The 15,423-nt window shown below is 49.5% G+C and overlaps 5 protein-coding genes across 5 annotated transcripts; 2 read left to right on the top strand and 3 right to left on the bottom strand.

The window, feature by feature from the left end:
* Window positions 1-4,028: 4,028 nt before the first annotated feature.
* Window positions 4,029-5,255, top strand: CI109_102678 (uncharacterized protein; the record flags this gene model as incomplete). Its single annotated transcript, XM_032006395.1, has 4 exons — window positions 4,029-4,256; window positions 4,374-4,609; window positions 4,691-4,793; window positions 4,947-5,255. 4 exons carry the CDS (start codon window positions 4,029-4,031, stop codon window positions 5,253-5,255), a joined length of 876 nt encoding a protein of 291 aa, XP_031859416.1.
* A 200-nt stretch (window positions 5,256-5,455) lies between these two features.
* On the bottom strand, window positions 5,456-7,281 carry CI109_102677 (uncharacterized protein; the record flags this gene model as incomplete). Its single annotated transcript, XM_065967175.1, has 4 exons — window positions 5,456-5,800; window positions 5,945-6,244; window positions 6,305-6,613; window positions 6,688-7,281. 4 exons carry the CDS (start codon window positions 7,279-7,281, stop codon window positions 5,456-5,458), a joined length of 1,548 nt encoding a protein of 515 aa, XP_065823247.1.
* Window positions 7,282-8,178: 897 nt separating this feature from the next.
* Window positions 8,179-9,769, top strand: CI109_102676 (uncharacterized protein; the record flags this gene model as incomplete). Its single annotated transcript, XM_032006393.1, has 2 exons — window positions 8,179-8,304; window positions 8,480-9,769. 2 exons carry the CDS (start codon window positions 8,179-8,181, stop codon window positions 9,767-9,769), a joined length of 1,416 nt encoding a protein of 471 aa, XP_031859414.1.
* Window positions 9,770-10,127: 358 nt separating this feature from the next.
* CI109_102675 (CTP synthase) lies at window positions 10,128-12,940 on the bottom strand (the record flags this gene model as incomplete). Its single annotated transcript, XM_032006392.1, has 12 exons — window positions 10,128-10,456; window positions 10,532-10,834; window positions 10,902-11,059; window positions 11,115-11,203; window positions 11,264-11,396; window positions 11,456-11,709; window positions 11,771-11,965; window positions 12,025-12,159; window positions 12,317-12,453; window positions 12,634-12,741; window positions 12,808-12,830; window positions 12,903-12,940. The coding sequence occupies 12 exons, from the start codon at window positions 12,938-12,940 to the stop codon at window positions 10,128-10,130; spliced, it is 1,902 nt and encodes a 633-aa protein (XP_031859413.1).
* Window positions 12,941-13,279: 339 nt separating this feature from the next.
* CI109_102674 (uncharacterized protein) lies at window positions 13,280-15,329 on the bottom strand (the record flags this gene model as incomplete). The annotated part of the gene is made up of 9 exons (XM_065967174.1): window positions 13,280-13,578; window positions 13,649-13,745; window positions 13,804-13,934; window positions 14,008-14,135; window positions 14,180-14,208; window positions 14,277-14,381; window positions 14,457-14,710; window positions 14,912-15,034; window positions 15,188-15,329. The coding sequence occupies 9 exons, from the start codon at window positions 15,327-15,329 to the stop codon at window positions 13,280-13,282; spliced, it is 1,308 nt and encodes a 435-aa protein (XP_065823246.1).
* Window positions 15,330-15,423: the final 94 nt, after the last annotated feature.

Genomic DNA, 15,423 nt, shown 5'->3' with positions numbered 1-15,423 from the left:
CAACCTTTTGTATGATTATATGGTGTGCATCATTTCAGGGGTGTGCCTGTGGTTGGCAAGGAATGAATTATCATGCAGGGCGGGTGTTCCACAGTCGCTCCTGTGGAAGGACGTGGTGCAGTGACTCCAAGACCAGCTAAAATGATCAGCTACTTCCCTCAGTCTAACACTGATCCTAAGGGGCACACAAATATTCTGTACAAATGTATGAAGCTTTGGTTGTGCTAACTGACCAGCACCAAGAGTATACTGTCTTGCAGTAAAATTTGTCAGCTGGATAGCATTGTTGGCTATATGACAGGTTATGTACTACGTCATGAATATACAATCCACAACCCTCCACTCACATTTTGAACGAATCTTACAGTCATGATATTGTGATTCAAAGTCTGGCATATGCAACCTCACAATTCACTTGATTAGGATCATTCAAGTATGTGCAGCTGTCTGGAAGGATTTCTTTGGTATTTCTGTCAGTCAATTCACACATTCATGACTGTGACATGGGTACCTGTACTAACACATTGCCTAGCCAGTGACCAAGTATGCTCTCTGTGCTTTGCATGGCACTATAGAAGGTCATGGTAATCGGGAATTGTCACGACCCAGTACAACTGAGCGATCGACCCATGTCGTGACAGCTCGACTCGGCCGCCGAATAGTTCGACTCGCCAGCCAACGGGAACCAGTTCGACATCGGCCCGGCGAATGCCGTCGTAGGAGATGACCGATTCGACTGACCAATCGTTCCCACGGTTCTTGTGGCATCATTGGTACTTATATACATGAGCACAGGACTCGTACATAGTTATTCCTGTGACGAATGTATATTCCTCTGTCTAGTTCACTACTGTGGAACCCGTACAACGATCTGTCAGTCAACCCCAAGTCTCGTACACTCGGTACTCGACTTGTACAATTCGGTACAGGACTTAGTGCTATTCGTAACCCGTATTCTCCGCTTAGGCCCGTCAACGGACCCGCCTCTGACAGGAATCTACTGGAACTCCCAATTCTGGCCATACATACACAAGGATGTTGGTCTTAGAGACTGTCATTCATGATAGTATGTGTGCATATCAGCACAGGGCCGGAACAAAGGTCACCCTGCAGCAAATGCATATCAACATAGTTTGAGTTTGCAGTGAAACATCTTCCTATCCGGCTCAAAGCCAATACATTCAGCAGTGACTCATCATATTCACATCTCTTGCATATCCCTATGTTGTATTGGACAAGTATACGCCCATCATCAGTACCCACATCTGACATGCTGTCATTTCCGTGCTATTGATCCAGCTGCAACATCACTGGTCCTAGCCTTTCCTGCCCTTCTTACCCCATTTACTCCGACCCCCACTCCCTCCACTCCTGCCACTCCTGCCACTCCTGCCACTCCTGCCACTCCTGCCTTCCTGACTTGAATGTGTGTCTTGTGTGTCTGGGGGTGCAAGTTCCATACCGCGGACGTCCCCAAGGATTGTCCGGCCTTGACCAGAGTGCACATTGTTGCTGAAGCTTGCATTGCTCATGTCCTGTGTCCACCCATGATACACTGGGCCACTGATAGAGCCATTCCCATCCTGGTCAAATGCGGCTCCATCATCGTTTGGAGGGAGAGGAGCAAGTACCTTTGCCCACTCCTCCTCTGCCATCTCTGAGTCACCAGATGGTGTTGGTGCCTCTGTAGTGCAATTGTGCGGAGCCAAGTCCTTGTCACCCAAGCAATCCCAGCCCCTGCATTGCCGTGTGAGCAAAAGAGCACCGTGCATCATGACTGATCTTTTTGATACTCACTCATCTTCTGGGCCAGAGGACAGCTCATGCTCTTTCCCCTTCCCCTTTTCCTTCCTTCTGGATGCCTCGCTGTTGACTGGATGACTCTGCCAGTCCGGACGAGCTGGTAGTGATTGGGTTGTGACGCACAGATGACGCTTGCTGCTTTCGCCTAGCATCAGAGCGAATTGGCTGATTGTGCGGCAAGGGACTGCTGTAATGCCTGAAATATGTTCACAACCAAAATAAGCAAATGGGTTGATGGTCAAAGTGATGGCGGCACCAGGGATGTTTGACAAGGAAGATGTAAGAGGCAGAATATCTTACCCTTCAGCTGGAAGCGATTGAGCTCCAGTGTTGCTTGTCTGTTGGAAGGATGAAGGGTCTTTCATGCCACCGCTGTGTGGCAGTTGGCTGGGAGCAGCAACTGACGTAGGATCATCGGGGCCAAAGTGGAAGCCACAAGTCATGTCAGACTTTTCGCTGTTGTTTGGGTCAGTATAGGTTCTTATTACCCAAATTCCACACCTTCCCCAATGTTGATGTAGTTGCCGTCTTGTATGATGTTGTTGTCCCTGTCTCTCGTGATGATTGCAGTTGGAACTGGACCTATGTACCGCCCATTTGTGACAAGCACGGTGTTATCCTGTACAGTGTATGAATGGTCTGGACGGTGAACCCGGAAAAATCTCTCATCTGAGCGCTCATCTGAGTCAGTTGGTGTGCTGTGAAGGTAAAGAATGGTCAGTAAAGCAAGTTCACATTGTCAAGCAGACCACAGGAAACCATCAAGATATGGTATTAGTGGTAATGCACATCTCACACAAAGAACAAATCAAGGGACCCATACTCACCGCCCACGCCTGCGAGGAGAATCTGGACCACTCCTGCTTGAGCTACCTCTTTCAGGTGAGGAGTGGGACCGGCTTTCACGTGTCATGATGATTGAGGATGTAATGTGTATGATGCGAAGTGGAATGTGAAGTGTGGGTCTGATCTGGATGTGGAATGAAATATGAGTTATGGAATGGTAAACAGAATATGTGCAATCTTCCAGTGCATTGTCCGGCTTATATACCTTGCAGTTGGCCACCCACCGCTCCACTCCATGTTAGCAAGAAGGGTTTATGATGCATCCTTACAAAGCACTGTGAAAGGAAAGCATGTACGCTTACCAAGCACCATGAAAGGATCCATGCTTATGAAATACCATGACACGGTGCACAAAAGTGCTACTTAGCATCATAAAGTGACTCCTTGCGCTTCTCAGGGGTTACTGAAAGGGGAGTCATCCCTTCAAACATCATTCCTTGACATGGTGTATACCCAGTGGCTCCACAGGAGAGTGATGTCACAGCTCATCATTGAGAAGCAAAATGGTTCAGTTTCAGGTCTGTTTCAGGGCCAAGAAGGCCAAGAGTATAGTTGACTAGGGGGTCTTCCTGCACAAACTTCCTGTAATGAAGCCAATAACAAACAGTCTCATGGTTCTGAAAAAATCCCTCATAGACCTGCCTTATGGATTCTCTCAGAGACACATGTTCCTGCGGCTTGGTTGTCTGTACCTAGTACCATAAAGAAGTATGCATTGAGTAAGGTGGGAAAACATGTCCTTGTGGCATCCAGGGATAAGCCATCTTGATCTTTTTGTAGTTTGTGGTTAAGTTTCCTGGTTGTGGATTATATTTGAGTTTCACACATACAGTCACACAGTCATTGCTGAATTCAACACCCCATGTGTTGTTGTCACTAGCCCTGTTGACACTTATAGCAGACATACGACCAGCTTGGTACTGCGGGGCTGTCAAGTGTAGGTACTTGTCTCTGAACAGTCCATTGCTCAAATATGTATTGTTCTCTCCAATTGTAAGCTCTAAGTATGCTCTCATAGCAGAGCAGTGCTTGCGCTCCAGCGCGGGTGGGGGGAGAGGGCGAATAAACTTACACGGCACTATCTTTGAGGTCGGCCGATTTGTCCCTTATCTTTCGGCCGACGAAAGCAGGTGGAGGACGAACAGTGCTCATCAACAACATTAACGGGGTAGTACGACGGTGTAGCGCCGAGGCTCGGAGAAGGAGAACGATACATTCGACTCGGCGGACAACATAGCGCTGAAGGACAAGCGCCGCCTCGAGTCGAATAGCATTGCGACGTTGACTCGACGTACTTCGCTACGTTTTATATATAAACGGACTTTCCTTCCCTTCGAGTCGTTAACCTCATCAAGACCATAGTTCGGTGATCATACACAATGTCACACCAATCTTCACTCACCAATCATAATCCCACTTTCTACCAAACAAACGCATCATTCGTCTACTCTCCCGCATATTCGGGTCCAGTACTTAGCTTACTTGAACCCAAACTCGGAGAGAAGATCATTGATCTGGGATGTGGGACGGGCGAGCTCACGCGGACTATACTTGAGGCAGTGGGGGAGAAAGGCGAGGTCGTCGGCGTAGATTCGAATCAGAGTATGGTGAGTGGGTCTCCTTCCTACACCACCTTGTGTTCGCCTCTCTCATATCACCCCTCCTTCAACTCCTTCACACTTCCAGACTGTCGCACAACTGCTTACTAACGTGGCTATTCACAGCTCAACAAAGCCACCTCTTCCTCTCCCTCTGCAATCACCTACCTCCAAGCAGATATCCAATCCCTATCGCAATTCGCCGCCTCTCATCCCCAATACGAAGGATACTTTGACGCAGTGTTCACCTCAGCCACTCTGCACTGGTGTAAATCCTCTCCTGGCGGTGTGGTCGAGCTTGTCAAGTGGTTGTTGAAGCCGGGTGGGAGGATGGCATTTGAGTTCGGTGGCTTCGGAAATTGGTAAGTGTGGTCTTACGCCTACTTTGCGCAGCCCGGTGTTTGCATTGTTTGCTGACTTGTCTACGTGTGTTCTGTGTTTAGCGTTGGTATTCGAGGCGCATTGCACCAGGTTGTTCGAGCAAAGGGAGTTGATCCGATTCCTCTTGATCCGTGGTACTTCCCCACCGTGGCGCAGTATGAAAAGGTGAGCTAGCTCATCCATAGCATAATCCTTCCGGACCTTGAACAATCACCCGTTTGGTTGAGTATGTAAAGAAGTGACATACCCAAGTCTCTGGATAGACTTCGTTGATGTATGCCTAATCGATCTCTGCTGACTATGCGTGCACTCGTCCAGCTTCTTAAGTCATACGCTCTTACCCCTCAGAACGTCCAACTTGTTCCTCGACCTACTCCTCTCCCCGGCACACTCAGCGCCTGGCTACTCACTTTCGCCAGAAACTCCTTCCTCTCCTCTTTCTCAGATGACGAGGCGAACAAACTCATCAGCCAAGTCGAAGAACTATGCAGGATCGATAATTATTGGTCGGAGGAGAACCCAGGTGCGGGTATAGCTCCTTCCGAAACCCCGAAGAAGGGCGAAGAAGGGTGGGAGGTGATGTATGTCAGACTTAGGGGTGTGGCGTTCAAGTCGAAGGATGAGTAGAAATGCCCTGGACTTCCATTAATTCGTTGAAGGTTGTATCGTACATAAATAGTCTACAAGTGAGATGGATAACTCTTACAACAATTTTGCCTACTGCTCCTACTTACGATGTTACACTATCGTGGTGCCAAAAGATTAGGCAACAAGACGGGGGAGGAGCTGTATTGATGACTGTTATCGAATCCTTCCCCGTACCACGCTCACATCCCGGCTTCCGTCTCCACCCCTTGTCCGCCCTTGTCAAACCTACTCTTCTCCCTACTCGCTTTCCTTGCCCCGATAGCCCTCCCCACCCGACTCTCGTTCCGCACTCCCAACTCCCCACTCAACCAGTTGCCACTCTCCACCAGCCTATCCAGATCGATTCCCGTCTCATAACCCAGCTTGTGCAGCGCGTAGACAACATCTTCGGTGGGTACGTTGCCTGTCGCTCCGGGAGAGTAGGGACATCCACCAAGACCTGCCAGTGAGGAGTCGATGGTCCGCAAGCCATGAGGCAGTAAGGAAAGGATCGATGAGAGGGCCATAGAAAAGGTGTCATGGCACTGATGCAGAACAACCATCATCAGTTTCGGTGCCCAAGGGGTAATAACAACATTAGACTGGGAAGCAGCTTACATGTGCCTATGAATGAGTCACTTTTATCAGTTCGGAGCGACCACGAGTGATCATGAAGATACCCCACTCACAGCAATCTTATCCATGTTCACACCTCTCGTCTTCGCTCTCTCCCAGAGCACTCTCCAGCTCTCCGGATCTCCTTCACCTGTCGTATCCCCTAGACTGACCTCATAACATCCCATATTCAACAATCTCTCCACGACGTCAACCACGGCGTCTGGATCTGTTGGACCGGAGTAAGGGCAAGTAATGACGCATGAAACGTAACCCCTCGTACGAAGGGAATGAGTATGGGCCTTGTGGATGACAGAAGGGAGAGCCGCGAGAACTTTGTGTATTGGCGCGTGGTTATTGGCCATTGAGAAGGCCTAAGACAAGCGAAGTGAGTTCAGTTGGTTCGTCAAGATTTTATAGGCGTCGTGACTCACCTCTGTAGCTGATACGAATACAGCAATCTCATCCGTCAATCTCCCTTTACCCTTCCCCTCCCATTCTTCCTCTAGCTTCAATAGGTTCTCCAACCCTCTCATATTCGGCACCAATACCGGATAATGTACGTCCCCCGCTTCTTGAGGTACACTGAACTCTGTATACGGTGTGATCGATGGTGTGGTCGGTCTACCGGAGAACGGGGACGAAGAACGTGTTGTTGTCGATGATGACAAAGGTGTCGGGAGTGGGAGATGATGGTTTGTCAATGGTGGAAGGAGGGGAAGTAGTTGGGGTGTGTCTGCCATCTGTATGGAATCTTAGTTAGCTATGGAACAAGGAACCATCACTCTCGTGCAGCTAAGAAGATCAATCAACCCACCTGAGGTACCCAATCGCCTCTTACAAAACTACCAACTTCGACATTCCTCACACCGGCATCCAATAGTCTCTCCACCAACTCCTTCTTCAACTTTGTAGGTACCGCCGGTGGCGCAACATTCTGCAATCCATCCCTCGGACTAACCTCTACGATCCGAACATATCTCCCTTGACCACCATGCGAAGAAGATGATGGTGTGGTCGTCAGTTCACGAGAGATAGTACGTGTTTCGGGAGAGAGAGAAGGGGTAGGTGAAGGAGTTCGGTTTGTCGTCGTGTGGAGATGACGGAGATGTAGAGGTGCTTTAGGGTCCAAGGTGTAGTTGAGTGGGATAGGTGCCAAGAGTGGCGAAGCTGGTCGGGTAATCCGATTAGGGGATAATTGTCGGACAGCGGGGTTGACTAGGGGTAAGTGTGAGCCAGAGATATGACTGGCTTCGTTCCCTCCTGCTCGGGATGGTTTTGTTGACAATGATGGCATGGTCGTGAGAGTCGATACTTTGAGTTGTCTGAATCCCGATGTGGACACTGCAGCTATGCGTCGAGAGGGACAAGCGACGCGCACTGGTCGGAGAGACGAAATGATGGAGGGCATTAGTAAGCAAAGAGCAAGGCGTGAGATCGCAAGGTGGTTGTGGCTTTGGTTCCGAGATTCGGTCTGAATACAAAACCAGGACAAAGGAGGGTGTCAAAAGAAGTTCCGCTCGGTGGACTGTTGATCGCGAGTGAGTAGGAGGGGAACGATTTGGGGGGATCAATGAGGATGAAGATGAGGATGTCATTCGGATCAACAACAACAACGATGGACCCCGTCCGCTCTCTTCCGGTTATCGAGTTTACCCGAACAGTCCACCTACACACATCCACTTTCCCCCATCACATCAGCATCTTCCCGATAACATCCTACTTGGTATGGAGTACGATTAACGACTCGGAAAACCTTTGCAGAGCAATTCCATCGAGGAAGAACTGTGACAATCTTACGGGCAGATACGATGTCCCGTTGGTCTCAAAGTTATCGTGACGAGACCATGTGTGCGAGAGCGTCACGTCGTCACCAGCACACCAAAGTAAGATGTCGCCGCCACAGTAACCGAGGAATTGCCCGTCCAGCCTAGTCAATATCGCTATGTCTTCGATCATCCTCTCCTTGCTCTCGTTTCCACTTGGGACGATCAACCAAGGACCCAGGCGCAGCTCCAGATTGATCATCGGGCCAATTCTGGTATTGGTATTCCGGCTGACTGGTCTATCAATCAACGAGCCTCGCAATTACGGTACCAAGCAGTCCTTCCTGCTGCCTTTCTTGGCCGGCCGGTCAAAACGAGTATAATACTACAACAACTGACGCTGGATTACACTCTTCCCATCCTTCCTAAGTAGACACTCTCCTATCAACCTCATTGTACCTGATGTTCTGAACATCTATCGCTCAATATACTCACTGTCATTACTCTTAACCTCGCGGTCACTATAGCTTCGCCTCTCCATCATGCTTCTTCCGACACCTACCCTACTCGTAGTGCTGCTCTCGCTAGCAGCTCCATTAATCGATGCTCAATCAACTGAGCCCAAGACCGCCTCGCCGAACTACAAAGAATGTAAACATGGGAAAGATGTGAGTGTTCCGCTAGTCTGGGGATGGGTCCAATACGCCCCTGCATCTCCAACCATCCCGTTCTCATAATCGTGTATGAGATACTGTATACTATCCCTCCAACAGAATCCCGTCCAATTTCGATCGTCCTACTAGTCAGAGTAGGGAAGAGAGCGAAGGCTGACCCCTCGCACAGGACCCAACTTGTTCACCACTCGTCTCCGACGCTGAAGTATCATACATCCGAGACTCGCACGGTCGTTTCAAGCTCTTGAACCAAAAACATCCAGAACTCAAAAAATCTCGCGCACGATTCACGACTGTCACAGTGACGACGACCCCGACTCGTACTGTACCGACATTGTTGGATCCTACTCCTCCTATAAAGAAAGAGGAGATGGAGATGGAAGACACAGGTGATCAGAAGATAACCAGAGAAGAGGAGAGTGTTCATCCTGATTATTTCTCGAGGGGGAGTGGTGCACAACCGTATAAAAAGAGGTCGTTCTTGCCATATCCACTTTCGAGTCCGCCAATGGGTTACTTCAACTTCCAATCTAGCGATGTTGATCAAGATAGTGTCATACCTCAATTTACAGTCAAAGCCGCCGACGATAACGAGGACGATGATATTGTCTTGAACTCTGTTCCTCCTCAGAACATCGCACCTACTTCCTCGCCTATCTACAACGACGTAGGGGAAGGAGGGGAATCATCGATGGGTAATGCGAAATGGGGTGGATTCTCAAGTTGGGGCAGACCATGGAGAAGGACTTCCTCCTCTGACGACATTACTACAACGGCCAAGCATATCGACGATGAGGGTGAAGCCAAATTGTTCCGTGGCTGGGCTACGAAACGACAATTCTCCAGGGAGACGAACAATTTCGTTCTCCCATTCTCATTCTCATCTTTCTTACCCTTTCCTCCTTCCCCTGCTCCTCCGGCTCTTCTTATCTCACCTTCCGCCCCTGTTGATATCGTCCCTGGATCAACATCGGTTGGCGATGTTGTAGGAGGAACTAGTGTCAATGAGAGTACTGGGAATGCGAAATGGGGAGGATTCAGAAACTGGGGAAGACCATGGCGACGATCTGCCTCCATATCAACGAATGACGATGACTCGAAAAGGGCGAACGATGATCACGATGAAGAAGAACAGAGGTATACGACAGAAAGTACAGCAGGTGGGCGAGGAGCACCTCCTATCAAGCGCGATAACGGGAACGAATCAGAACGCGGATGGTGGGGTTTCCAAGCGTCAGCTCCTTCCCCAGCACCAGAACCAGCATCAGCGCCACCATCAGAAATAGTCACACCTCCTACCACGGATGCACCTTCGACCGACACAGTTGGAGAAGATACAGGGAACGCAAAGTGGAGGAACTGGGGAAGACCTTGGAAGAGGACCAGTCAGGACGACCAGGTGGATCAGGAGGGGAACGAAAAGTGGATGGGGAGAGGTAGTGGTGCACCCCCATTCTAGGTTGATCGTACTGGCCGGCCTTTCACAATCTTGCTGTGCTGCTTCGGCCTAGTGCTCGCTTTGGTTCTTCTATGGTTTATGGTTTGCTCTGTTTCCTCTTTCATTCGTAGTTCTATACCTATACCCATGTGTCGCGGACCATGTATACCGTTCTCTGCCCACAATCCCAACGCGATGAAAGACCAAAAAAGTGCATCTAGAGTGAGTGTGGTGTATGGATTTGAATAGTTGTTTGATAGTTACGATTAATATGAGTTTCCGTTTACTCTCGATCCGAAACATCCTCGACATTGAACTCAGCCACTAAACCCATGACAAGGGGTTCTTGACCGCTAATGATCTGGTTGGTGATTGCCCCCTAACAATCTCCGTTCTCACCGTTGACAGTAACCTTTGCCAACCTCTCCTCTGTCTCTTCCAGATCCCCATTAACGTCACCCCTAACTCTGATGCCGTCAACGGCCTGCTTCCGTCCTTTACCCTGCTCCGTCACACCCACGCTGGCAGGTACGACCTTTGCGCTCTCGGGATGAGGAGCGACATAGGTCTTTTCGTTGTTCTCGATCTGCTCGAGAAGGGTAGAGTCACCACATGCTGCTGCGACGAGACCGAGGAAAGGAGGTGAGGGGTTGAGAGGTCGAGAACAGAATTCGGGGTGAGCTTGAAGAGCAACAAAGTATGGGTGGTCTAGTGTCAAAATCTCGTCAGTCAACGGTTTTCGCGATAGAGCCTCTTCGTTGTTCGTTGGTTACAGCAACTCACCATCCAACTCGAGCATCTGCATTCTCTCTCCCCGCTCGTCCTTTCCGACAAATCTCATACCACCCTTCGACTCCAACTCGTCCACGTACTTCGGCTCAACCTCGTACCTGTGCCTGTGTCTCTCCCAAGCAACATCCTTGCTGCCGTATAATCGTCTGAGCTTGGAGTTTTCTGTGTTGGGCTCGAAGACGGTAGGTCGGAGACCGAGTCGCATAGTACCACCCATGTGGGTTTTGGAAATTTCGGGCATGAAGCAGATAACAGGGTGGGGAGTCTCAGGAAGGAGTTCGGCAGAGTTGGCCTCTAATATAGGTCAGAAAGTTCCATCAACTTTCGTATCGCGCATTGTATGAACGCAACATCAACTCACCCTCGAGACCACATACACTCCTGGCCCACTCGATGACGGCAACCTGGAAACCGAGACAGATACCCAAGAAAGGGATCTTCTGCTCTCGAGCCCACTTGACAGCAGAGATCATACCCTCTGTACCTCGGTGACCGAAACCACCAGGGACGATGATACCCCTTCCGACATAACGATCAGCTATGTGTAAGACGTCGGACGGCTGCAGATACTCACTTGGCGGAGCAGACTGCTGACCATGCATCGTGATACTTCACAGGGTTGCTGGTTTGAGCGTGAGGCTCAAGGTCTGATGAGTCGACCCACTACGGTAGGTAGCAGTTAGCAGATGATCACTCGCAGACACACAAGCACGAGCAACCTACCTGAAGTTCAAGCTTTCGGCCACATCGCATGGAGGCATGCTCCAAAGCCTTCACCACACTCATGTACGAATCTTGCAACGAGGTGTACTTGCCGACGAGAACGATCGAAACAGTGTCGAAAAGACGTTCTTGGCTATGATGGTTCTCGCAAGTCAGCTTGGCCCATTTGATTGAATTGATAGTCGCACTCACCCAACAGTCAAAGCCTTCCATCTACCCATAAAGTTCTCTCCCTTCTTCTTGAACTCTGGCTTGATGGTGATCTCTCCCAAGTTCAATCTCTTCTGCAAGTACTCCAACATCCCTTGACCTTGCAACAGCAATGGGACGTGGTATGTGGAGGAGACGTTGTGAACGCCGAGGACTTGTTGAGGAGAGACGTGACAGAACATGGAGACTTTCTCCATGGTAGCGGTGAGGAGAGTATCGGTACATCGACAAGCGATCTGCAAAGACCATGTTAGCTATCGTTGACCAATGCAGAAAGAAGAACTGTCGGCAGCTCACCAAATCGGGCAAAAGACCCAATCCTCGAAGATCTCTAACACCAGCTTGGGTAGGCTTAGTCTTCTGTTCACCTCCGACGACAGGGATGAGGGAAACGTAGATGAGGGCAAAGTTCTCGTGGCCGACTCGGAACTGGAATTGTCGCATAGCTTCGACGAAAGGCATAGATTCGATGTCACCGACAGTACCACCGAGCTATCACTAGACATCAGCTTCGTGCTCGCCTGTTTGAGAATTCCAAAGGGAACACTCACCTCAACAATACAGACGTCAGGCTCCTCTCCAGTCTCGTCGACAGGGATTTTGGAGACTCGCTCAATCCAATCTTGGATAGCGTTGGTCAAGTGAGGGATGATCTGGACGGTCTTCCCGAGGTAATCTCCTCTTCGCTGCGAGGGGGCGATAGACATGTCAGCGCTCAGTGTAGTTTACTCAGACTGCATTCGCTAGCCGACCGTGATATGGTCCATCACTCCTCCATCTAGGCTCTATGGCTCTATGATGCCAGCTGCCTGAAACCCCCACAAGACAAGCGATTCCACTCACCTCCCTGTCGATGACATGCTGGTAGACCTTTCCGGTAGTAACGTTGTTATCCCTGTTGAGCGAAATATCGAGGTATCGCTCATAGTTTCCCAAATCGAGATCTGTCTCTCCACCATCGTTGAGGACGTACACCTCGCCTAGACGGAGAAAATATGGGGTCAGCGTCACATCCCCAGCAAAAGGTTACTTTTCCTTGTCAGCTGTTCCCCTTCCCAGCCAGACCACCTCCTGTCCCTCCGATGTCCTTCCTCCTCAAGCCATCACCTTCCCACTCCTCAAACAGTTCCCAAACCAAGCAAATTGTCAGACCCACTCACCGTGCTCAGTAGGTGCCATAGTTCCCGCATCGATGTTCATATAAGGATCAATCTTGATAGCCGTCACTTTCAGCCCCGCGGCCTTGAGCATCAATCCAGTTGACGAGGCTACATCACATTGCACATGAAGTTAGCTGTACGTTCGCAAAAAGGGTCGTAAGGAGATAAACGTACCAATCACTCCTTTTCCGATACCGCTGAGGAACAACACCGCCGATCAGCATGTCATCCTCAGAAACATCTCAGATAGATAGGTAACGCAAACGCACGAGATGACACCTCCACAGACGAGAATGTATTTGACCATCTTGAATAATCTACTAGTCTAAAAGGTTTGATTGTACCAAGTCGATAGTTGTGTTTCCCCGTCGAGTCAATATTCCACGGTCTTTACGAAGTTTTGTCTTGACTTTCAGCTAGTGAGAGCGGGAGCTGCGAGAGTTTTGGTGGAGGAGTATATGTCAAAGGATGAATGGAGAAGATGGAGGAAGGAGAGGTAGGTGAATGATAGATGAGATTCGCGTCAAATAAAGTTGACTGTAAAATTGTGTACTCCCAAACGAATCAAGGCGGACATCGCCGCCGCCAATCCAATCCTACTACAAACCATGTGGCGGCAATTCCGTCCTGCACATACATACATGCATCAACCACACCAAGTTGGTTTGATCACACTATCACAATCCCATCTATATCCATGAGGGAAATCATATCCTCTCCCACCCAAGTCCCACTTCTTTACCACCTCTTGTACTGCTTTCACCCTCGCACGGGGATGTAAATGGTGTCGAGAGGCTATGAAAGCTTGTAAAGCTTTTTGCTTTAGTTCAGACGACGGGGTATGTCTCAATACCGCGTTGAGGGTGTCCACAGGTAATGGGAGGGGGAGTGTTGGATCAGATAGGGTGGGTCGTGGGAGCGGAAGGATCAGTGATCCGAACATATCTGTTGCAGTCCGGGATGTATGAGCAATACGCCGAGAGGACTTGTAACTGCAACATGAGCCAATACTCACCATGCTCAGCATGAGGCGGGACCATCGCCACAACGCAACCAGAAAGCATAGCTTGTGCGACCCATTCGTCTACAACACCATCTTGCCATCCTTCGAACTGTGCCGTTGTCAATCAATCATGTACTCTTCAAGTGGATATGCTGCGATGTACGTACCAGACATATCCCGGCGTGTCGCATCGCAGCCGCTCTCTTCTCTTGACTCTTCGCCCAATACCGTCTATAAGCACTCTGGGGAGCAAAAGGATCTTCTTCAGGTTTCGTTTTCGGAGGAGCCTTCTTCGATGCTGTACAACAGGCGAGTTACATCAGCTCTGGTACATGCTAAACAAGATTAAATGTGATAACCGCTATACCCACGTGAATGGATGGACCATGTTCTACCCCAAGGTAGTGATGGGTAATCTCGAGGTGATGTATCGGTGTTAGGGAAGTATGTTAATGTATCTTGGGAAGAGCCCCGTCGAGAAGGGTAAAAGATGTTAAAGCTGCAAAGTAGAGTTGAGGAATTAGCTATCTCGTGACGTAAAACTCGTGATGATATCCGACAACTAACTCGGCCTATTACAATAGATAGAGAGAAGCGATCAGTCTATGACATCTGATGAACGAGCACAAACAGGACGTACAGCAGGTAGTACGTGCGACACGAGTCTCCTCTGTGCCTCTCCTTCCTCATGTTCCTGATCCATCAACGATTTCAGCAAATCGTGAGGACGATCCAACAGCGTAATCTATCGCGAAAATAAGAACATCAGCTCTAATTCTACGCGGAACATACACCTCAGTGCAGTAGTGGGATGACTCACACCTGCTCGTTGGTTCCAGTCCTCCTGTACCCAAACCGCCTTCCCACATGTTTCTGCTGCTATGTCCCCTGTGAAACCCCCAATCCTCCATATCCAATCTACCTTGTCACATCCAGCGTCGACAAGATTGTCCGAGGCACTTTGAGAAGAATTCCAATCTGGTGAGAAGGGGGAGATCAAGCTGATATTAATAGATGGGTCGGATTGGAGGCTCTTTAGGGTCGTTATTGCGTGAGGCATCTCGAGTGAATCATCTGCGGTAGTACAGCGATTGAATTAACGAATTGTAAATGATGACCCAGACTGAACGATTGGGCACAGATGAAGAGCTAAGCGGACAAGGAGAGCTCCTGCTGCTGCTGAGAAGATAGCAAGGGGACTTACAAGGTAAATCTATATTGAGGGTTAAGTGATCAACTTTCATTCTCTCCAGGACAGCTCACCCGCCAACTCACCAATGAATAACAAGACTTTCTTTGGATCGTCGCATTTATCTTCTTCCTCTCCGTCCAACTTGATACCATAATCGTACGGTGATAACCCTTGTCCGTACCATCTCGGGAAGCCCCATTGATGTGCTAGCAGGACAACGCAGTCAGCTACCTTCTTCAATGATCATCTCTCAAACGCCAGAGTCACCCTGTAGGGCGTGAGACGAACTTCAATCCATCCATCGAAGAGGGCACCGACTTTGCGAGGAAGGTAGGAAGAAGGGCGATGAATCCACTTACGATCTTCGACTTGTGCATAGTCTGGTATATTGGGTCTCTTGCTCACTGTCCACAGGTAAGCTAATACCAGCGCAGCTAGTGGTACCGGTAAGACCAAGAGCGAAACGAGCGATGTCGTCCGCGGAGGGGCAGTGAGTCGCATCGTTGCGGTTCGTTCGCGGGTCTCTAGATTGTTGATGTTATTGGTTGAGCGGAATATCGTTGACAGGTGCGGAGATGAGCATCGTGTGTGGCTG

Source organism: Kwoniella shandongensis, chromosome 4 (genome assembly GCF_008629635.2).
Source record: "Kwoniella shandongensis chromosome 4, complete sequence".
Classification (NCBI taxonomy): domain Eukaryota; kingdom Fungi; phylum Basidiomycota; class Tremellomycetes; order Tremellales; family Cryptococcaceae; genus Kwoniella; species Kwoniella shandongensis.
This window is presented reverse-complemented; position numbering and strand designations above follow the sequence as displayed.